Raw genomic sequence first — 23,408 nt, 5'->3', positions numbered from 1 at the left:
TATTTTTAATTTTTAATTAATACTATCGATTAATACTCGTTAATTATACACTTATTATTATTATTATTAATGACTGATAATTAATAATAATATAAAAAATATCACTCATATATTTTACGGTCAAAAAAAAAATTTTTTTATCGAGCTTGAGATTGAATTTTTTTTTTTTAAAATATATATGTATGTTCATATATTAAGGTATTTATTAATATTTCAATGGTGTAATTTTAAAATATATATATGTATGTATATTTATATATTAAATATATATAAGAAATATTTAGAGGAGGCCGACCCGCCCTCGCCGCCCCCAGAGCCCGCACTGAACGAAATTTTACTCTCTGTTTTACTCAATATATATATATATGTGTAGATAGGGATGGATTGTATATATATATATAAAGGGGTAAAATGTATGAGTTGACGCAGGCGTCGCATAAACTCCCCACTAGAGATAGTAAATATATGACATGTTAAATAAATCGATATACATATATATATGTGTGTGTGTGTGTTAGAATATATATATTTATTTATTTATATAAACATTTATTTGTGATTGAGGTAAAAAAAAATTTTCTTTTCTTTATTTTTAGATGCGATTATGTAGAAAATTTATGATATGTGATACAAATATATAAGAATTTTAAATAATCGAAATTTATATAATCGATATATTCATATATTTCACTCGATTTTTATAAATATATTTTAAGTTATGGATTTAATCTTTTTTTTTATGAATTTGTATTTTTATTATATATTTATTGTTGTCCTTAATTAGAAAATTAATTATAATAATAATTATAATTATTATTATTATTAATTTTAAGCACGTGGAAACATACTATTGGTGTCTGAGAGTACACGCAGTAGAAAAAAATTTTAGTTCCAAAAGTCACCGCTAGGATTTATTATGGCGCTGATACTGTTCGGATTCAGAAACCTATGGCCAACTTTTTTTTCTCCGTTTTAATGAGCGGAGAATACTTTTGGTTTAATAAATATAATCAACGATATAAAAAATAAATATATGGATATATACAAAGCCATATATTAAAATTTGTAATATATGATGATAGATGGCCGTAAATGATTGAGTATACGAATTATTAGGGTTATATATATGTTTATTTTTACAAATTGTAATATTATTGTATTACTATTCTATTGGTATTTTTTATTGATGGAATATCGATTCTTATTAACAGAATATTTAATAATTACCAACGTTGAGTAGTACATTTAATTATACGATAAAACTATTTTTATTCTGTTAAAATATTAAAATTAACTAAAAGCATCTATCAAATACTGGACGATATAAAAAAGTTACTGTCTCTATAGCAATTTATGTAAATCAGATCAATAGAATAGTATTGAGTATTAAACAGCAACTGCTAATTACTGTGCAGTTTGTAATTATTCTAAAGCAGACAGATTTAATTAACAATTGCTAGAGACATCCTATAAAAATCTATATTACAAGTTCAGAGGTTGTCGTTCAAAAGAGACGTCGGACCGACAGACTGAGGGCAGAATTCCCAAGCGGGAGATCAGGGTTCGAATCCCGGCCGGGTCCAATTATTTTTAAAATATTTAAATTCACGCCGACACTAATACACTTGCCGTAAATAATAATCATATTAATAATAACAATAATAAAAACTTTAAAAACCAATAAAAATAAAATTTTATTAAATTCCACTGTGATAGAGTTTAATTAATCTACAGTGATTTGGAAAATTTACTATACTACATAATAAAATTTATTAAATAGATAGTAAAGTTTGCTAACGCAGTTTATATTTTAGTTGCATTCACATTATAAAAATTATATAATATAAACAGTAATTAAATTAATATCAAGATTGTAAAAATTATAAAATTTTAGCGTTTTCCCTTAACAACATAAATTGAGTAATTTTAACCCATACTTTTTTAATAAAATTCTCTAAATATTTATCTCCATATCCGGTCTGAAAAAGCCCGTAATTTAAATTTGAAAATTTGAATTTTCCCGCGCTATGAATTCAGAAGGAGTCGACTGATATAACAGAAATACGATGCGAGAATCGATAGATCGAAATGAAATATATATCGAATATCGTCCGTACTTACTGTACCCATGTAGTTACTACAGGAAGTAGGTCGCAGCTAACTTCTCGTTTGTTTATTTCATTTATTACAAAGTAAAATAAATCCATAGTTTCGTTCCATGTTAAATTATTGGATTTTATATTTTTTATATTATTATTATTAATTATAATTATAATTATAATTACAAATACTCTAGTTACGAATATTCAAATGAAATATTTTTATAATTATTATAAATACTGCCACTGATGTCATAAGAACTTTGGTAAGAATTTAAATTTTCAAATTTTAAAAAAATATCAGTTTTTTTTTCGAATTTAATTTTTGAAAAAATGATATATAATTTTTTTAATACAAATATATGAGAAAAAAATTAAAATTTTTATACTTATTATTCTGAGAATATATTCATCTGTATTTATATGAAGAGAGTGAAAATGAACCGCAAATTTAAAAAAAATTTGAATAAGAAAATTTTCACGACACCCGAATATTGAAATTTGTGATAAAATTTCTGTTAAAATGAGTACCCACATCGCTATATTTTGAAAAAAGTAATTTCTGATAAATTTATGACAGAGAAATTATTCTTGCTGTAAGTCGCACCTGGTATTATAGTCGAATAATAGGGCGCCAGTGGAAGATGGACTTGGCCTTCCAGAACCGGATGTTGTACAATTTTATTTTAAATAAATTAATTTAATTAATTTACTCAGGGTCAATTGTAATATTTTGTGAGAGAGGAGAGGAATCGTGAAATAGGCTGAATTAATGCTGATCAATTTTAGTTGTAATTTTATTTAATAAGCACCTTTTCTCGCGGACTTGGAATCACAGTAAAATCACAGTGAATTCACTTTTTACCGTAATTTGACGGTGTATTTACGGTGATTTCATAGTGAATTCACAGTGATTTTGTGCCATTTTGTTATTGTGATTTAGTAGTGATTTCACTGTGATTTTACTGCGAGTTTACAGTAAATTTATGGTGATTTCACCATGATTCCACAGAAAATTTATGATGATTTGCCTCTAGTTTTATGGTGATTTTAGAATAGCAAAAAAAAAGTTGTTCAAACATTCTTCAACTTTTTTATGTACTTTTTTTAAATAAACTGAATATTTGTGTCATGATGGCCATTTTTAATTTTTGTTTGTATTCTTTTTTTTTTATTTCAAAGTTCTCTGAACATTTAAAAATTTTCAAGATGTGTTTTGAGAAATAAGTTTAATGGAAAAAATTACAAAAATCTTCAAAGTTTGATATTATAGAATGACAAAAAAAAAAATAAAAAATGGTAGTCATTGAAAATTTTTGTTTTTTTTTTTATTTGAAAAAAAAAAATGTTGGTAGGTTTTAATAATTTTTTTGTATTTTTTTTCCACAGTGAATTTCCAGTAAACTTACAGTAAATTCACAGTGAATTTACTGTAAGTTCATAGGAAATTCACTGTCAATTCACTATATATTCACTGTAAATTTACTGTATATTCACTGTGAATTTACTGTAAGTTTACTGGAAATTCACTGTGGATTCACTGTGAATTGGCTGTGGTACCACACTAAAATCACTGCAATACCACTGTGAGGTAACTATGAATCGACTGTGATAACATAATAAGATCACTGTGAAACCACTATCGAATCACTGTGAGATAACCATAAAACTACAGTGACCGAATGGCACAAAATCACGGTGATTTCACTGTAATTTCATCATGGTCTCACAATGTTTTTACTACAATCTCACTGTGATTTCACTGTTATTTTACAGTGATTCCAGGTCCGCGAGGCTTACTTTTATTTTTATTTACCCTCTATGACAATAATTATTCTTATGACAAACTAAATTTTATGCATCGTCTCCTGGAAGTTTTCACACCCACACTAATTACCCATCCCTTGGACGGTAAACCTTAATATTACTTTAAAAATCATCTCCTGGATGTATATTCATTTAGGACTAATATGTCCGGCAGACTTATCACAGACACCCTGATAGCCAAGTTGACGAGAAACTGACGAGAAACTTGCAACCGCAATTGGACACCAAGTTGACCGCCAATAGTTGGTACCTCCAATAGTTGATAGACATTTTCTGAGAAAGTTGGTGGCAAAAGTTGCTTGCAAAAGTTGGCAATCATAAGTTGACGGTAAATTTCCTTTCAATTTTCTCAGAAACTTGCATTCCACTTGCGGCTTTATACTGGCGTCAACTTTTTGAGAAACTTGACGGTAACTTGTAGCCAAAAGTTGCAAAAACTGAAGTTGTCGATAACTTGTTGTCAAGTTGATCGGAAACTAATGAATGACAAACTTTTTTACGATGAACTCATGTTATCAGGGCACAGTTACTTTTACTTAAAATTACTTGACTCGATTTTGAACTCTATTTTGTGACCCCTCGCGGACCTGGAATCACTGTAAAATAACAGTGAAATCACAGTGAGATTATAGTAAAAACATTGTGAGACCATGATGAAATTACAGTGAAATCACCGTAATTTTGTGCCATTCGGTCACTGTAGTTCTATGGTTATCTCACAATGATTCGATGGTGGTTCCACGGTGATCTTATTATGTTATCACAGTCAATTCATAGTTACCTCACAGTGGTAATGCAGTGATTTTAGTGTGGTACCACAGCCAATTCACAGTGAATCCACAGTGAATTTCCAGTAAACTTACAGTAAATTCACAGTGAATATACAGTAAATTTACAGTGAATATATAGTGAATTCACCGTGAATTTCCTATGAACTTACAGTAAAGTCACTGTGAATTTACTGTAAGTTTACTGGAAATTCACTGTGGAAAAAAAATACAAAAAAATTATTAAAACCTACCATCATTTTTTTTTTCAAATAAAAAAAAAAAAAAAAAATTTTCAATGACTACCATTTTTTATTTTTTTTGTCATTCTATAATATCAAACTTTGAAGCTTTTTGAAATTTTTTCCATTAAACTTATTTCTCAAAACACATCTTGAAAATTTTTAAATGTTCAGAGAACTTTGAAATTAAAAAAAAAAGAATACAAACAAAAATTAAAAATGGCCATCATGAGACAAATATTCAGTTTATTTAAAAAAAGTACATAAAAAAGTTGAAAAATGTTTGAATTACTTTTTTTTTTGCTATTCTAAAATCACCATAAAACTAGAGGCAAATCATCATAAATTTTCTGTGAAATCATGATGAAATCACCATAAATTTACTGTAAACTCGCAGTAAAATCACAGTGAAATCACTACTAAATCACAATGACAAAATGGCATAAATTCACTATGAAATCACCGTAAATACACCGTCAAATTACGGTGAAAGTGAATTCACTGTGATTCCAAGTCCGCGAGGAACATCACTTTCTTTTACTCAATTACTAGAACTTCATTTTTTCCAATATAAAATTTTAAAAAAATTTAGCAAATCCAAAAGTGCACGACTCATAATCCTCAATTATTATGAAATGATAAAATTAAAACATGAAAAATAATAATAAAGTGGCGGGAAGCACGAGTAAATTTAAAATATATACAATTTTCTTTCATTAAAATTTGTTTTTTTTTTTTAACTTCCCGCTAAGAAAATTGAAAATTTTAAAAAATTCGGGAAGTTATCGGTTTCACCCCGATTTGTGAAAATCGAAATTCCAACAGATGTCGACGATTATATTAGTATTTTTATTACAATTATAAGAATACTTAATTAAAATATCTTGATTAATAACAAAAAAAATATATGTAAATAAAAAAAAAAAAGAATTGAATTAAACTAGAGGAAATTCTGCGTAAAATGAGTACCCACATCAGTAAAATATAAAAAAAGTCATTTATAATAAATTTTATATATCATATATATGATGAATTTTTTTTTTGGTCAAAATATAGTCATGTGGGTATTCAAACAACAGGAAATTATGTCAGGAACACAAATCTACTATTCATTTTACCTTAATAATCAATATGAAATAAAAATTAAAGATAATCATGATTATTAAATTTTTATTCAAGTAGATTTAGAATAAAAATTTTTTCATGAAATTTAAAGGGTGATATTATTATAAATAATGAAATTCCGAGTAAAATGAATACTCACATCGTTACATAAAAAAAAATTGATTTTTGATAAATTTTATTTATCATATATATGACTAATTTTCATCTTAGTTAAAATATAGTGTTGTGGGTACTCAAACAACAGGGAATCACATCAGGAACACAAATACACTATTCATTTTGCCTTCATAATTGATATGTAATAGAAATTAGAGGTAATAATAATAATTGAATTTTTTCTTAAGTTAATTTCAGGCGAATAATTTTTTGACGTAAGTAAAAGTATGATTTTGATAAAGTTCATAAAAATCCCCGTCGAATGAGTACCCACAAAGGTATTTTATGAGAAAGTCATTTTTCATATATTTTTACTGGTCATATATATGACTAATTTTTATTATAATAAAAATATAGTGATGTGGGTACTCAAACAACAGGGAATCACATCAAGAACACAAATACACTATCGATTTTTCCTTTGTCATTAATATTAAAAAAAAAATTACAAATTATATAAATAAAAAATTTTTTTCATTTCCAGATAATTTTTATAAATTTATTATGTCAAGAAGAAAAAATTTAATAAATAGTTGGAGTAATTTAAGTATAAATAATAATAATTACCGAGAATACGACAACGTGGATTACACACAATTAACAGAGGCTGACCACAATGGATTCGTTGACTCCCAGGTAATTAATAAATTAATACTAATTAATTAATTAAAAATTACAAAATTATTTTTTCTAGTTCGCGAGACCGCCAATTAAAATTCCATGGAAAGCAATTACTTTGGCATCATTACTATTTATTGGAGGTTCAATAATGTTAATTATTGGTAGTTTAATTGTCAGCGGTCATATTGACACCAAAGTAATTAATTAATTAATTAAGTAAATTAATTAAATCATAAAATTATACATTTTTTTTCGTTTCATTTTCTAATTAATTATATAACTCGCTAAATATTAAAAATATAGGGAAAAGTACTAAGACATTTTTTGTAGAGCTTAAAATTCTCTACAAAAAAGGTCCTTATCAATTTTTCAAAATACTCAATAATTAACGAGTAATTAATTAATAAACAAATTAATTTTGTCTTCAGAATAAAAAAAAAATAATAGAAATTCTTTCATTACAATTATCTCATTACCAATCACTCGGAGGTGAAAAGTCATAAGGACCTTTTTTGTAGAGCTTCCAATTTTCTACAAAAAAGGTCTTTATCAATTTTTCAAAAAACTCAATAATTAACGAGTAATTAATTAATAAACAAATTAATTATGTCTTTAGAATAAAAAAAAATAATAAAAATTTTTTAATTACAATTATCTCATTACCAATCACTCGGAGGTGAAAAGTCATAAGGACCTTTTTTGTAGAGCTTCCAATTTTCTACAAAAAAGGTCTTTATCAATTTTTCAAAATACTCAATAATTAACGAGTAATTAATTAATAAACAAATTAATTATGTCTTTAGAATAAAAAAAAATAATAAAAATTTTTTAATTACAATTATCTCATTACCAATCACTCGGAGGTGAAAAGTCATAAGGACCTTTTTTGTAGAGCTTAAAATTCTCTACAAAAAAGGTCCTTATCAATTTTTCAAAATACTCAATAATTAACGAGTAATTAATTAATAAACAAATTAATTTTGTCTTCAGAATAAAAAAAAAATAATAAAAATTTTTTAATTACAATTATCTCATTACCAATCACTCGGAGGTGAAAAATCATAAGGACCTTTTTTGTAGAGCTTAAAATTCTCTACAAAAAAGGTCCTTATCAATTTTTCAAAATACTCAATAATTAACGAGTAATTAATTAATAAACAAATTAATTTTGTCTTCAGAATAAAAAAAAAATAATAAAAATTTTTTAATTACAATTATCTCATTACCAATCAGTCGGGGGTGAAAAGTCATAAGGACCTTTTTTGTAGAGCTTTAAATTCTCTACAGAAAAGGTCCTTACCATTATCGCCATAATTTTAATATTTAGCGAGATAATGATAAGAAACAAAATGTTAATAAGTAAAATAGTTAATTAATCATTAATTAATTAATAATATGTAATTATTTTTTTTACAGTACAGTGATCGAATGTGGCCAATAATAATACTCGGTATATTAATGTTTATACCGGGTGCTTATCATGTACGAGTTGCATTAATGGCGTACAGAAAAATTCCTGGTTATTCATTTGATGACATACCGGAATTTGATTAATCATTCATTAGTTAATAATTAATTTAAAAGAGTTATTTATTATAGACTATATTTTTAATTAATTTATCAACATGAAACTATTTATAAATGATGAATGCACAATTTATTTAATGAATTAACACTTAATTATATATTTATTCAATTATTAGGGTAAATATTGATTTTTGTAAAAAGTGATAAGGACCTTTTTTGTAGAGAATTTAATGCTGGACAAAAAAGGTCTCTATTAACTTTTCGATATTTTTAATATTTAATGAGCTAGAGCGATTATTAAGTTTAATTATCACGGAGACTACATTTGAATTTTAGCGGCAAAATTTAAATGATAAATTTTTAAAATTAATTTTTATGGGGTAAATTTATTGAGATATTTTTAGTAAATAATTTGAAGGATTTGAAAAAAACGTTATTAGTAATTTTAATAATTTTTTTTTAAGGGTAATTAATTATTCATTTAAAATTAATGGAAGCAAAAAAGTGTGATTGTATTTTTAAATAATTAATTACGATTATCAGGGTAATTTATGGTTTTATGGTGAAAGTCACGGATACCTTTTTTGTAGATAATTTGAAGGGCTACAGAAAAGGTCCTTAGTAATTTTTACGTACAATCGATATTTTATGAGTTAATTTCAAAAGTTTGTAACTATAAGATTATTAATTTACGAAAAATAATTATTTTTTTTAATTACACTGAAAAAATAATTATGGTTGTTAATTATTTTATTAATTTTCAGTTTATCAAACTGTCAAAAAAAACCATCAGTCAAAAATTTAATAATTAATAAAATAATAAATAAAAAAACATAAATAATAAAATAAAAAATAAAAAAATTTATTTTCATTTATTTAAGTCGCAGTAACTTTTTAAATATTTATTATCGATTAAAAGTCACTGATACTTTTTTACATAAAATTAAATTGTCTACAAAAAAAGGTCCTCATCATTTTAAATTTATCTCAAAGCGTTTAAAAGATACCGGCGTTTAAATATTTATCAAATAAATTTCTCCTCCCACGCGAAATTTAGATTTTTTAAACTTATAAATAAAATAACTCATTAAATATCAAAAATATATAAAAAACACACGACACCTTTTTTGTAGCCCTTTAAATTGCCTACAAAAAAGGTCTCTATGACTTTTTGTCAATTCCCAATGCTACCAAAGATATATCACTTATCGCTAAGACCAAAATTAATAATCACTCCAATATTTATTTTTCCCGCGAGATTTTTTAAACTTTTAATCCTTTCTCACAAAATAACTCGTCAAATATCAGTCGCACAAAAAAAATCATTGATTACTTTTTTGTGTTAAATTAAATTCTCTACAAAAAAGGTCCTTATCTATTTTCACTTATCACCAATATTTAAAAAATTGCAAGCCTTTAAAGATAAATAAAAAAAACAACTTATAAAAATGATAAGTAAAAAATGATATATTTATTGAAAGCTCTTACATTAATAAAAAATATAAAAAAAATGACCATATATCTATATATATACTCATATATATATTTTATAAATATATATATCTATATATTCATCAATAATAAACGTATAAAATAAAACAACTCTTATTTAAATTGGCACTTAAATTTGGCGTTAATTTGCTCACCTTAGATTAATTAATTACTTGTCGTAATTAATGGAAACTGTTGTACCATCCGCCGATAACTTGAAATAATTATTACCTGTCCTGGTAATTATTTCATCAAGATGCGCACTACAGGCTGTTATTAGGTCGCAAATAATTCGGTAGAACCCGCGAGCAAACGGATGTGAATTATCAGCCGTATGATTCAATTTGTTTTTGTTAAGTATCTTTATAGCGTTATCGTAGTCTTTAGCGTGCAATGAAGCTTTGAGCTCGCTTATGTCACGGTGTAATTGCAGCACGTAGGATTTGTACTCCGGTTCTGGTCTACTGTGCTCTGGAATTTTGAAAATTTTGGTTAGAATTTTTTACGGGGATCTTTGATGGTTGATATCTTGGAAAATATTGAAGATACGGTGAAAGGGTAAGAGTACTTTTTTTTAGAGGATTTCAAGGGCTACAAAAAAGGTCCTCATGAATTTTTGTGTATTTGTAGTCGTTTGGAAGATAGAAGCGGTGCAGCAAAAATAGAAAAATTTACTAGTTCTTGGATCAATAAAATTTACAAATTCTGTAAGCTGTAAGATTTTGATTTTACAAAAAAATTTTGTAGATATTTTTTGTAGCCCTTTGAATTCTCTACAAAAAAGGTCCTTATGAATTTTTTAGTTACTTCAGTCGTTTAGAAGATAGAGGCGGTGCAGTGAAAATTGAAAATTTTACTAGTTCTTGGATCAAGAAAATTTAAAAGTTCTATAACTTGTAGGCTTTCGATTTTAGAATAAAATTTCGTAGACATTTTTTGTAGATCTTTGAATTCTCTACAAAAAAGGTCTTCATAAATTTTTTTGTATCTCTAGTCGTTTAGAAGATAGAGGCGGTGCAGCAAAAAAAATTACTAGTTCGAGGATTAATGAAATTTAAAACTTCTATAACTTGTAACTTTTTGATTTTACAAAAAAATTTTTCGAATATTTTTTGTAGAACTTGAAATTCTCTACAAAAAGTTCCTCGGCCCTTTTCCCGTATCTCCAATTCCCAGCGCAATATTCCCTATCAAAGCTCATAGAATAAAAATTCTCTAACTTACCGATCAAATAGAGCTCGTGGCTACCATCAAATAAATTTCTCCTAACAGCGCCCTCTCTAGGAACCCTCCTGGGAGCCTCGAACTCGACATGTGCAGTCGGTAACTCCTCCCTGATCTGCCGTACCGGCCGCGAATCTGCATTACCGGCGGAATTAAAATTGACCCTGCGATCCGGCGACGGGGAAGAAATTTCAACATTCTGCGGCTCAGACTGATTATCACGGATGTCAGTGGGATTGGCCTGTCTTACTTGATCATCATAATAATTATTGAAATCTGCTAGAAGTGTCTGGTCAATGTCATCTCTAGTGCTATCAAATAAACGTATTAGTAAATTATTATGAATATCGGAATTATGCTGCAGTGATTTTTTATAATCAAGCGATTCCTGCAGAACAATGGCGACTCGAGCTGCATCTTGGCGAGGAAGAATCAAAAATAATTTTCTCAGTGTCTCCCAGTACTGCCCAGGTTCGATTCTCTCTGATATGACATCAAAAAGAACAGCCAGTAACGACTCGGAATCTGTTTTATCGGCGGCCGGTTCATTAACGGGAGGTCCGACTACCAACGGAGTCACCAGGTCAGTAAGTTGGTTTGCGATTTGTCCGATAGTTCGATTTTTGCTGATCAGTACCTTTATGGTAGAAGCTAGGAACTTTTTGATGCTTCCTACTGAAAGGTTGGCTAGTAGTTTCGAGAAGATCATGTAGATGGAGGCGGTGTCGAATTTCCCTATGGAATTTTCGTAGATGATGTCGAGGAAGGCGATGAAGTTTTGAGAGATCGCGTGATCCAGGATCTGCTTTATCTCAAGCTCGGGCGCAATGTGGATGTGAGTCAATTTGGCAGGAATCTGTAAATATTTTAGGAATTAGCAGCGGGTAATTAAGAAGCGATTAAGGAAAATGGTAGGGGGAGTAATATGAAACTGAGGAATTCAGAAATGAAAATTAGCAATAAAAGTAAAAAACATGAATTGATGCTAAAAAAAAAAATAAGTAGGAAAAAAATCAGTAATCAAGAAAAACTAAAAATTAGTTACAAAAATTAGCAACGGAATGATGATAGAAATGAGAAAGGAAAATTAGCCACCGACTAATAAAATAAACATCTGCAATAAGATATAAAAAAATGATACAGAATTAGCGTCTAAAATTTGAATTATCGGCGACATATATTTAGCATTGAAAAATCAAGTTTAATGATAAGATGAAATTAGCATCATGAAAATAATCGAGAAGTGACAAATAAGAAAAATAGAAATAAAAACTAAATTACGATAAATAAACACCAGCAACTCACTAAAAAAGTCATAAGCTAAAAATTAGAAATTAGCATCATATAAACTAGCTATGAGAATTAGCATGCAATTCATGAAAAGTCAGAAATAAAATTTAAAAATTAGCAACGAAAAGTTAGCAACTTAAAAGTTAGCAGCTACTTTAAAGAAAATTAAAAATGAAAAGTGAAAATTAGCATTAGAAATCAGCAACGTAAAAGTTAGCAGCCAAAGGGTAAAACATCAATGATAAATATAAGGAATTAGCAATAAAAATTAGCATCATATTAACTAGGTATGGAAACTAGCATCTAACTTATTAAAAAAATTGAAAATAGATTCTAAGATTAAGCAATGGAAAATTAGCACTATGAAAATTACCATCCAATTAATAAAAAATCAGAAAAACAAACTGAAAATTAGCAGCAAAATTCAGCAACGTAAAAATTAGCAGCTATTAAAAAATAATAAAAAACAACTAGGAATTAGCAATAAAAATTAGCATCCGATTGATAAACCAGAAGTGAAAACTAAGAATTAACGTCGAAAGATCGACAACTAATAAAAAATGGGAAATAAAAACTAGGAATTAACATCCGATTGATAAAAAATCATAAATACAAACTGATAATTGACATCAAAAAATCAGCAAAACAGAAGTTAGCAGCTAAAAAAAAAAATAAGAAGTAAAAGCTAAAAATTAGCAACAAAAAATGACCATCTCATTCACAAAATAAAAAGTCTCAACTTACGACATAAAAAATGAATAAAATTCGTATCAGCGACAAAATAAAAAAATAAATAATTAAATGAATAAAAAACAAATGACTCACCGAATGATTAAATTGACAATTACCAGCACGAGATCGCGTACAATTACCATACTTTAATTGACAGTGGCACAGATTTCTGAATTGCAATTTAGCTTCCGTTTGTGCGCTGTTGCCATCAACTTGCGGATCATAGACATTACGGAGTCTCGTCGGGTTTCCATTCAGCGGTTGCAATTTCGGGTTATTTATACTCGTCACACAATTAAAATTAGTCGTCACATTTTTGTTGTTAATTCTAGTAAAATTATTGTTTGCAACATTAGTATTGTTGTTGTTATTGTTTATGTTAGTGTCCAGGGAAAATCGCTGCTTTCTTCGCTCAAGTAATTCACGATAGTTTTGATTCAAATTGTTGTTGTTGTTGTTGTTGGGCAGGTTATTGGTCAAATTGTATGCGGATTCAAATTCGTTATTATTTTGAGTCAAATAGGTGTCAAAATTGGCAGATGCCATGGCTTCAAATTGCGCTAGTGCAGGACTTCTTGGTGGGACGATTTCTTCAAGCTCTGCTCTGTAAATTATTTTTTTTATTTTTACATATTATTTTATTATTGATTTTTTTAAGATTACTGAAAAAAATTTTAGAAAAGTTCGGAATTTAAAAATTTAAATAAAATTTTTTGAAAAATTAAAAACTCAAAATTTTATAAAATATTTTTTCTCAAAATTTATCACTGAACACTTAAAAATATCCATAAGATATAATTCCAAAAAAAATTATGACGAAAAATTTTGAAATTTTTACAAATTCGAAAAATTGTAAAATTTCAAAATATTCCGAAAATTTCAAGAACATTTTTACCAAAATTTTTATAATTTAAAAAATATTTTGTTCAAAATTTTTTACTCAAAATTTCAAAAAATTTCAAAATTTCAAAGAATTTCAGAAAAGTTGAAAATTTCAAAATTTCAAAGAATTTCAAAAAAGTTGAATATTTCAAAATTTCAAAATTTTTAAATTTCAAAATGTCAAAAAATTTTAAAATTTTAAAGAATTTCAAAATTTTGAAAAATTTCAAAGAATTTCAGAAAAGTTGAAAATTTCAAAATTTCAAAGAATTTCAAAAAAGTTGAAAATTTCAAAATTTCAAAATTTTTAAATTTCAAAATGTCAAAAAATTTCAAAATTTTGAAGAATTTCAGAAAAGTTCAAAATTTCAAAGAATTTCGAAAAATTTCAAAATTTCAAAGAATTTCAGAAAAGTTGATAATTGAAAAGAATTTCAAAAAATTTTAAAATTTGGAAAAATTTTAAAATTTTAATGTAATTTAATTTATAACAATTTTTAAAAATATTTTTTTTCAAAATTTAAAACAAAATTTTCAAAAAATTCATTAATTGAAATTTAAATATGATTGAAAATTTTATAAATCCAAAAAATTCGAAAATTTTTCTCAAATTCCAAAAATTCAAAAATTTAAAAATTTGTAACCTTATAAAAAAATAAACTTACAAATCAGCATCCAGTGAATCATCATTGCAATAAATATCAAGACAATCATCATCATCATCAACTTTTTCCCTCTCGAGATCCTCCGTCACACTGTCCAACTCCCCCTTTTGCGAATTCAAATCTTCTTTATCCCCTTCCTCCTCCAGCTTGCTCCGACCATCATCATCATCATCATCATCATCATCACTATTCAAGTTCAAATCCTCATCCAAGTCGACCTTTTCTCCAAAATTAGTCAGAGTACTATTAAACGCATTTGTTAAATCGGACCTACTCTTAGATTGCGATGCGTCAACGAACCCAGAGGATTGACTACTAGCGCTTGAACTTGAATCCGAACTACTACTAGAATCACTGCTACTTACACTACTTTTACTACTAGTACTACTACTATCATCATCCGTTAGTGTATCATCATCATCATCATCAACACTACATTGTATGTCATCATATTTATCATTATTTTCATCCTGGTTACCATTTTGTTGACAATTGACTTCATTTTGTTGACAATTGACTTCATTTTGTTGACATTTGACATCGTTTTGTTGACTTGTAACATCATTTTCTTCCAAATCATCATCTAAACATCTTTGGTCGCCATTTTGTTCTCGTTGGTCACCATCTTGTTGTTTGGTAACGTCATTTTGTTCCATATCATCACTTTTAATATCTAAAGCGCCATCTTGTTGTCTTTCGTCGCCATCTTGTCTTTGGTCGCCATTTTGTTGTCTATTGTCATCATCTTGTTGACTTTTATGATCATTTTGTTCTAAATTACGATTTTTAGCCTCTAGAGAGTCATCTTTATTATGTACGACACCACTTTGTTGACAATAGACGTCATCTTGTTGACTTGTGACTTCATTTTCCTTCAAATCTAGATTTTCAACGCCTAGGGCGCCATCTTGTTGACATTTACTATCTATTAATTTATTTTTCCCGCCATCTTGTTCATTTTCTTTCTTCTGACCTCCATCTTTATCACTTCCGTCATTTTTCTTTTCCATGTTCACAAGATGGCCGTCAGTAACTCGATCTTGGCCGCCATCTTGATCTTGAATCGTCTGACATTCATTTTTACCGCCATTTTGCCCCTGTCGGCCATTTTGTTGACCCGAATCGCGAATTGCCGAACTATGGTCAGGATTTTCGACATTTTGGTCGGTAGTTAGAGTCGACCCGCCATTTTGTTCATTCAAATTCAACCACTTAAAAAACGTTTGGGAGTTGAATTTCTTGGTTTCTTTTTCATTAGACGTAACGTTCTCAGAACCTTCGTCACTATCGTCGTCACTGTCGTTAGTTTTATCGACAAAATCATATTTCGAACATTCTTCCTCGTCAGTTGACGAATCCGAACTGTCGTCTCTCCACCGATGACGAGTTCGGGATTTTTCGGGTTCTTTCTCATTTTCTTCTTCTTTAGATCCGCGTCTCAGTTTTGATCTCAGGTCACTGGGGTCGCGACGAACAGTTTCCAGGTTGTCTAGATTATCAGGAATATTTCTGGGGGGTGAAATGGGCCGTATTGGGGTTTTTTTGATCGTTAATTGGGTGGCAACATTCGACACAATTCGAATTTTAGTTTTACGGGGTTTAGATTCATTCTGAGGTTCAGCAACTGGAATTTTTATTGGCGAGTGTTTACGTCGCAACTGGCCGCCATTTTGTTGAGCTTTTGAAGTTGACGGCACTGGCTGTTTGTTATTGTTAATATTGATGGTTATGCTGCTTATGGAACGATTTGATGCTAAAAGAGGCGCGAGTTCGGGTATCTTCGACCAGTTTTCGAAAGATCGCATCAGTTTTTTGTTTACGGAGTCGTCACTGGCTAGAGCGCGGGGTCGCGAGGGTCTCGTGCTGCGAATTCCGAAAACTTCGTCTTCGACTGCGAACATATCGATTAGTTTTGTCTTTCGAGATTTTTTGCTAGTGCAGGGTGTTGTTGATTCTAGTTTACGTTTTTGAGAGGGCTCAGGGTCGGAGACAATTTTTTGTACGACTTTTGGGGTTAGGAAGTGGTTGAATAGTTTTTTTAAATGGCGACGGTTTGCATTTATTGGGCAGGCTAGAGCTAAAGCTAAATCGATTTCAGCCTCGAGATTTGGATTTCCTTTAAAAAAAAAATAAAAAATTTTAGAAACATGTCTAAAAACTCGATTATCGATATTTTCATTCGATATATCGATTAAATTCTGTAGAATTATATTTTTTTAATCAAATATCGATAAAAAAACATTTTATCGATATATCGATTTTTTCGATTAATCGAATCGATAATTCGATTCGAGATATCGATAAATTGAATTCGTTTTTAATAATAATTGTGTTCTAAATATAAAAGTTAAATAAAGTCTGTATATCGAATCTTATCGATTTATCGTAATAAATCGATTCGATATATCGTAATAAATCGATTCGATATATCGTAATAAATTAATTCGATATATGGTAAAAAATCGATAATTGGAATTTTGAAAGTTAGATAGATTAAAGAATAGCAATTTAGTAAAATTTACAAAAATGAATAAAAATATCGATATATATGAATTCGATATATCGAAAAATATCAATCGATTAAAATTGTAAAAATCGATACATCGAATTGTATACAGTTGACTTGTCAATAAGTATCGATTATTAAAAATATGATAGATTGATATATCGATCAACATAAAGTCGATACATCGAACTGTACCGAAAATCACAATCGATTTATTAATAAGTATCGATTATATAAAAAATGATTTATCAATCAATAAACAGTCAATACATTAGAATTTATCGAATTATCGAACCATGAAAATTCGATATGTCAAAAAATATCGATTAATCGAATCGTAAAAATCGATATTTCACATAACACATAATCGATTTATTGATAAAGATTGATTATGTAAAAAATCGATAGATCGATATATAGTCAATGCATGGAAATGTATTGATTAATCGAATTGTGGAAATTCGATATATCAAAAAGTATCGATTAATCGAATCGTAAAAATTGATATATCGAATAACACAATCGATTATTTGAAAAAATGATAGATCGATCTATCGATCAATACATAGTCGATAAGTCGAAATGTATCGATTGATCGAACTGTGAAAATTCGATATATCGATTCATTGAATTGTAAAATTTAATACACCGAACATATAATCGATTATCTAACATATAATAGATCGATATATCGAAATGTATCGATTACTCGATTATCGACAATTCGATATCGATTTTTTTACATAAAAAGGTAAATAGAAAAAAATAAATATACCTTGATCATTCAAATTACAAATCCTGTTAACGATCTCTTGACTCAATACCGAATCCTCGCCCGGGTCTTCAACAGTATTATCGAAAGGCGGCATAGACGGTAGCTTCTGTCCCGCAGAATCCTGTATGCATCGACACTGACCTCTCTGACAATCCGATTCCTCACAAATCTCTTCAACCACAACCGGTGCTTTCTTTTTACGACTACGCTGACCTTTGACCTTAACCTTAACCTCTTTATTATCGGCAGATTTGCACGGCCTGCCTCTCTTCTTTGGCGGCGCAATCGGTCTACTATTTGGCGACGGCGATCGGGAATCAACCCCGCGTTTCCGACGGTTCTGAGTGTTCTTTCGCTTCTGGGTTTCATTAGCGTCTAAGTCCCTTCCAGGTCTCGTATTAAACGTATACAAATATCTCTTTTTGTCCTCTGTGTCATCTATTATTACCGACCGCGGAGGAATTATCGGCCGTGGAAAAATTTTGCTCTTCTTTCTGGTAGAACTTCCAATAGTGATCTCGATTGGTATCACAGACATTTCTTCTCCAGCCTTCTCGGCCTCGATCACTTCCCGACCGACATCACTCACTGCCTTATCGACTTCCATTAACGACTTAACCTCAGTCAGTACCACTTCTGCATTATCGGCTGCCGGCACTGACACGTTCCCAGTCGATAATGTCTCTGTCTTATCGGCTTCCACGGTCTTATCGTCCCTCGCCAGTAATGATTTTGTCTTATCGACCACTGCCGGTAATGTATCTGTTTTATCGACCTCCGCCGATAACTTCCTCGTCGATAAAGAGCGACTTCTCCTAGCCGGTACAGATTCTCGACTTGAATTCTTTTTGAAAAATTTATTATGAGTCACGTCTTCTACTATTTCGTCGTAACAACCGTCGCTATAATTGATCGGTATGTTTTTACGCAGACTATAGCGTCCACTGGGTCCTGATGATACCGATTGATTATCAGAATTTTCTTCCGATAAACGACGGCATGATTTTATCGCGATTATTCTATGAACTGCCGATACATTTGATCTTTCTCTACTCGCCTCGTTACCGATCTCCGTATTTTCGGTACCGATCTCCATATATTCATTGCCGATCTCCACATTTTCAGTGCCATTCTCATTATTTTCTACTGTAGCTTCAATATTTTCAGTAACTACCGATTTTTCATTACCGATTTTCTCTTCTGGTTTTTTCTTACCGATTTCTACTTCAGTCTCAAATACTGACTTCTCTTCGACAGTTTTCAAATTATTGCCAATATCCAAATTTTCTTTACCAATCTCATCTTCCAGGTCATTATTTTTCTTTTTTTTCGGAATTCTATAATTTTTTAAGGACGCGAGTGAATTTTTATCCGACTCTGGAGATACCGATGTTTTAAAAGAATCGGTAGGCTCTTCTTCTAATTCCAGCGCCATGATACTCGATACTCCTGAGGAATTATTGTCTTTAGGCTGACTTCTGACTTTTTCCAATTTTTTCAAAATTGTCGACTCACCGGAAATCACCTCAGAGTCATCAAAATCGCGATTTCCGTTACCGATCTCTGCCGATCGCGCCGATTTTTCGAACTTTGATCCTTGGGATGCAGTACTGAGCTCAGCTCTTCTTTTTTTATTCACATCCGAGTCATCGAACTCATCGAATTTCCAATTATTTGCCGATTTATTTTTCCAAAAATTAGCATCTGTTGAAATCGAACGCTTTTCACGCTTTTTAGATTTTTTCGAACGATTTGAAGCAAAGGTTACTTTCTTCCGGGAATAATTTAAACTTCGAGTGCTATATTCGTCATCAGATGGCTCTGGGGAGGTCAGCGATGGTTTGGATGCTCTAACGTAATTATTTAATATTTTATTTGTACGTTCGAATGTTTTTCTACAAAGTTTATCTTTTAGGGAGAATGATAACTCATTCGTTTTTGTCAAGTCGATAAGTTTGACTCGGGGGATAAGTTTGAGTTTATCGTCTGTCGATAAGGGATTGACTGTCGGTAAAGCAGGTGAAGATTGCTGTGGGGATCGGGTCATTGTGGTCGATACAGAAGAGGTTGATGAGGATAATGACGATGTTGAGCTTGGTAATAACGGCTGTGATAGATAACGACGACGTGGACCTGGTGGTGATATTATTTTTTCAGTTAAATCCGATTTCAAACGATTTAATTCACTGTGAAAACGTTTTGGTTTAGCCATTTTGATCTCGTGGAATTTTCCAGCTCCCTTGATGATTATTATACTGTGTATAATTAGGTATTTCAGACTTTAATTTTCATTATTTATAATTAAGAAGTGCTTTAAATTTAAAATATTAACATTTTTTTACAGTTGAGATTATCGTTTTTTTTTTCAATGAGGTATTATGGGAAAGTATTGAATTTAGAGATATTATGTACTAATACTTTTTTGCAAGGAATTTTATTGTCTACGAAAAAAGTCCTCAGGAAATTTGAACTAAGTTTGATAGATAAGGAGTTATCGGATTTTAAGTAAAAGAAAATGGGAACTCGAAATTTAGTATTTTAAATTTTTGAACTTGTAACGTCGGTAACTTTGAAACTATGGGAGTTATGAAAAATGTGCTAAGGACCTTTTTTGTAGGAAATTCAATGCTGCATAAAAATGGTCCTAAGGACTTTTAACGTAAATTCGATAGATTTTGAGTTCTGGAGTTTGAATTAAAATGGGAATTTAAAATTGAAATTGAGTGATTCAATTTTTTTTAAATTTGGATTTATAATGGCGATAACTTTCAAATGATGGGAGTTATGGAAAATATGCTAAGGACCTTTTTTATACAAAATTTAATTTTCTGTAAATTTCATTTGAAACTTTTGTCAGAAAAATTTGAATTTAAAAAGTTACCAAAATTTGAAAATTTTAAAAAGCAAAAAATGGAAATTTCTTCATATTTTCAGAATCCACTTGCGTTTAAACGATTATAACTTCAAAACTATTGATCCAACGATAATTTTTCAAGATATCGATTTTGTAGAGCATTAAATTTTATACAAAATTGTACACTCATTTATTTTTTTTTAATAATTTTGTTGAAAGTTTAAGAAGCAAGAGAAAATTTTTCACTAAAAATTCGCCTAAAAAAAATTTTTTTTGAAATTTATATTTTTGTAACCGTAATAAAAAATGTTAATTAATTTTTAAAGCACTTTTCGTTCAATTAAAAAGAAAAATTTTAAAAGAAATTAATTTATTAACAAAAACTGAATAATTCATAAGATTTTAAACTTCGCGGCCGCAAAATTTTAATACTTAACTTGTTTCATTAATTAAAATGAGTAATTACGTGCAATTAATTAATAATTAATTTTTTTTTAGAATCTAGGACCACTGAAGATTAATTAAAAAATTAATTGGTGCTATTAATTTACTTTAAACAATTAATTAATTAACGAAAATTAAAAATTACAAATAAAAATTTCAAACTCGCGGGTAATTAAAATTAATTTAAATAATTAATTACACATAATTAATTTTCTTTAGATTCTAAGACCACAGAAGATTGATTAAAAAATTAATTAGTGCTATTAATTTACTTTAAACAATTAACTAATTAACGAAAATTAAAAATTACAAATAAAAATTTCAAACTCGCGGGTAATTAAAATTAATTTAAATAATTAATTACACATAATTAATTAATAATTAATTTTTTTTAGATTCTAAGACCACGGAAGATTAATTAAAAAATTAATTGGTGCTATTAATTTACTTTACACATTTAATTAATTAATGAAAATTCAAAATTACAAATAAAAATTTCAAACTCGCGAGTAATCAAAATTAATTTAAATAATTAATTACACATAATTAATTAATAATCAATTTTTTTTTACAATCTAGGACCATTGAAGATTAATTAAAAAATTAATTGGTGCTATTAATTTACTTTAAACAATTAATTAATTAACGAAAATTAAAAATTACAAATAAAAGTTTCAAACTCGCGGGTAATTAAAATTAATTTAAATAATTAATTACACATAATTAATTAATAATTAATTTTTTTTAGATTCTAAGACCACGGAAGATTAATTGAAAAATTAATTGGTGCTATTAATTAACTTCAAACAATTAATTAATTAACAAAAATTAAATATTACAAATAAAAGTTTCAAACTCGCGGGTAATTAAAATTAATTTAAATAATTAATTACACATAATTAATTAATAATTAATTTTTTTTAGATTCTAGGACCACGGGAGATTAATTAAGAAATTAATTTGCTGTCCATAATGAAATAATTCATAAAAAATAGAAAAAATCACGGAGAATTTTTAACCCTCAGGTAATTAATTTAATTAATTAATTAAGATATTAATAATCATAAAAATTTTCAACTTACACGTAATTAAATTAATTAATTATTCAATTAATTTTTTATTCATCTCACGAAAAAAATATGAAAATTTTGCTTCCATCGCGGCCACGCGGATTCGATCTAAAAAAAAACAATGCAATTAATTAACTTAAAAATTAATCAACTGATTGATTCATTGTAATAATAATGATTATTATTAATAAGTAATCAATTAAATAAATTAAAAATGACTTTTTTTTTCTTATTAACTAAAAAAATTGATTTTTTTTAAATTCACCACGTGGTCAAAAAAAATTAAATGTCGTAATTAAAAAAAAAAAATTAATTATCAATCATTAATTACTGACTATTAATTACTCATTATCAAAATATTTAGTTTTTTTTTTTTATAAAAAAATAAACAAAAAAAAATTTTTTAATTTTTTCCCATCGGAAAAAAAAGTCAAATTAATTTTCGAAATTAATTACAATAATTATACTAATTACTAATTAAAATAATTAATAAAAATAAAAATTATGAAAAAACTTACATCCATAAAAATGTGAAATTTATAAAAAAGAAAAAAAAACCTCGTGCACGTTTTCAATTTTCAGTTTATTTTTTAATTTTAATTTTTTTTATAATTAATTTTCTCAATTAATTAATTAACTAATTTACAAATAATAATTATTATTACACTGCACTTGCACTTAATAACAAAATTAACACTTTCAATAATAACCACAAATTTGATTGTTAAGAAAAAAAAAAAATAAACAAAAAAAAAAAAAATGCCGAAAAAAAAATGGCGCAAAATAGTAAATTTAATTTGATTTATTTATTACCACTATTATTTATATTTATATATATTTATGTGTATATGAAATATTTATATATTTTTTTAATGTAAAATTCTTGGAAGTAGAGAAATTTAAACCGGAGACGATCGCTGAGAGATTTAGTGTCGGGTATCGATAGCGCGATAGTCAGAACTTTAACTGACTAGAGGATTTTATTTTCTTTATTTTATTTTTTTTTTTGTTACTGAGGTATGTAAGTAAATATTGGGGGGTAAGACGGTAGGAGACGAGTAACAAAGAGCTCGAGACTTAACTGAGGGCTTGAGGTACTGGGTAAACTGAG

At 28.3% G+C, this 23,408-nt stretch overlaps 2 protein-coding genes across 3 annotated transcripts; one reads left to right on the top strand and one right to left on the bottom strand.

Annotated features, from left to right (window-relative positions):
* The first annotated feature begins 2,148 nt into the window (after nucleotides 1-2,148).
* Nucleotides 2,149-9,024, top strand: LOC103575637 (transmembrane protein 230). The gene is made up of 4 exons (XM_008555490.3): nucleotides 2,149-2,365; nucleotides 6,701-6,852; nucleotides 6,911-7,033; nucleotides 8,254-9,024. The coding sequence occupies exons 2-4, from the start codon at nucleotides 6,721-6,723 to the stop codon at nucleotides 8,389-8,391; spliced, it is 393 nt and encodes a 130-aa protein (XP_008553712.3). The 5' UTR covers nucleotides 2,149-2,365; nucleotides 6,701-6,720; the 3' UTR covers nucleotides 8,392-9,024.
* An 898-nt stretch (nucleotides 9,025-9,922) lies between these two features.
* On the bottom strand, nucleotides 9,923-23,408 carry LOC103575635 (uncharacterized). Of its 2 annotated transcripts, none has more exons than XM_014442260.2 (7): nucleotides 22,816-23,408; nucleotides 22,310-22,405; nucleotides 17,930-20,184; nucleotides 14,649-16,764; nucleotides 13,195-13,705; nucleotides 11,080-11,935; nucleotides 9,923-10,326 (listed from the first exon to the last, which is right to left on the bottom strand). In XM_014442260.2, the coding sequence occupies exons 3-7, from the start codon at nucleotides 20,139-20,141 to the stop codon at nucleotides 10,025-10,027; spliced, it is 5,997 nt and encodes a 1,998-aa protein (XP_014297746.1). In that variant the 5' UTR covers nucleotides 20,142-20,184; nucleotides 22,310-22,405; nucleotides 22,816-23,408; the 3' UTR covers nucleotides 9,923-10,024. The 2 variants fall into 2 exon arrangements, with proteins under 2 accessions (XP_014297746.1, XP_014297747.1); XM_014442261.2 differs by having other exon boundaries at nucleotides 17,930-20,062.

Source organism: Microplitis demolitor, chromosome 9 (assembly GCF_026212275.2).
Source record: "Microplitis demolitor isolate Queensland-Clemson2020A chromosome 9, iyMicDemo2.1a, whole genome shotgun sequence".
Taxonomy (NCBI): domain Eukaryota; kingdom Metazoa; phylum Arthropoda; class Insecta; order Hymenoptera; family Braconidae; genus Microplitis; species Microplitis demolitor.
Note: the sequence above shows the minus strand (reverse complement) of the source record. Positions and strands in the feature narration are given on the sequence as shown.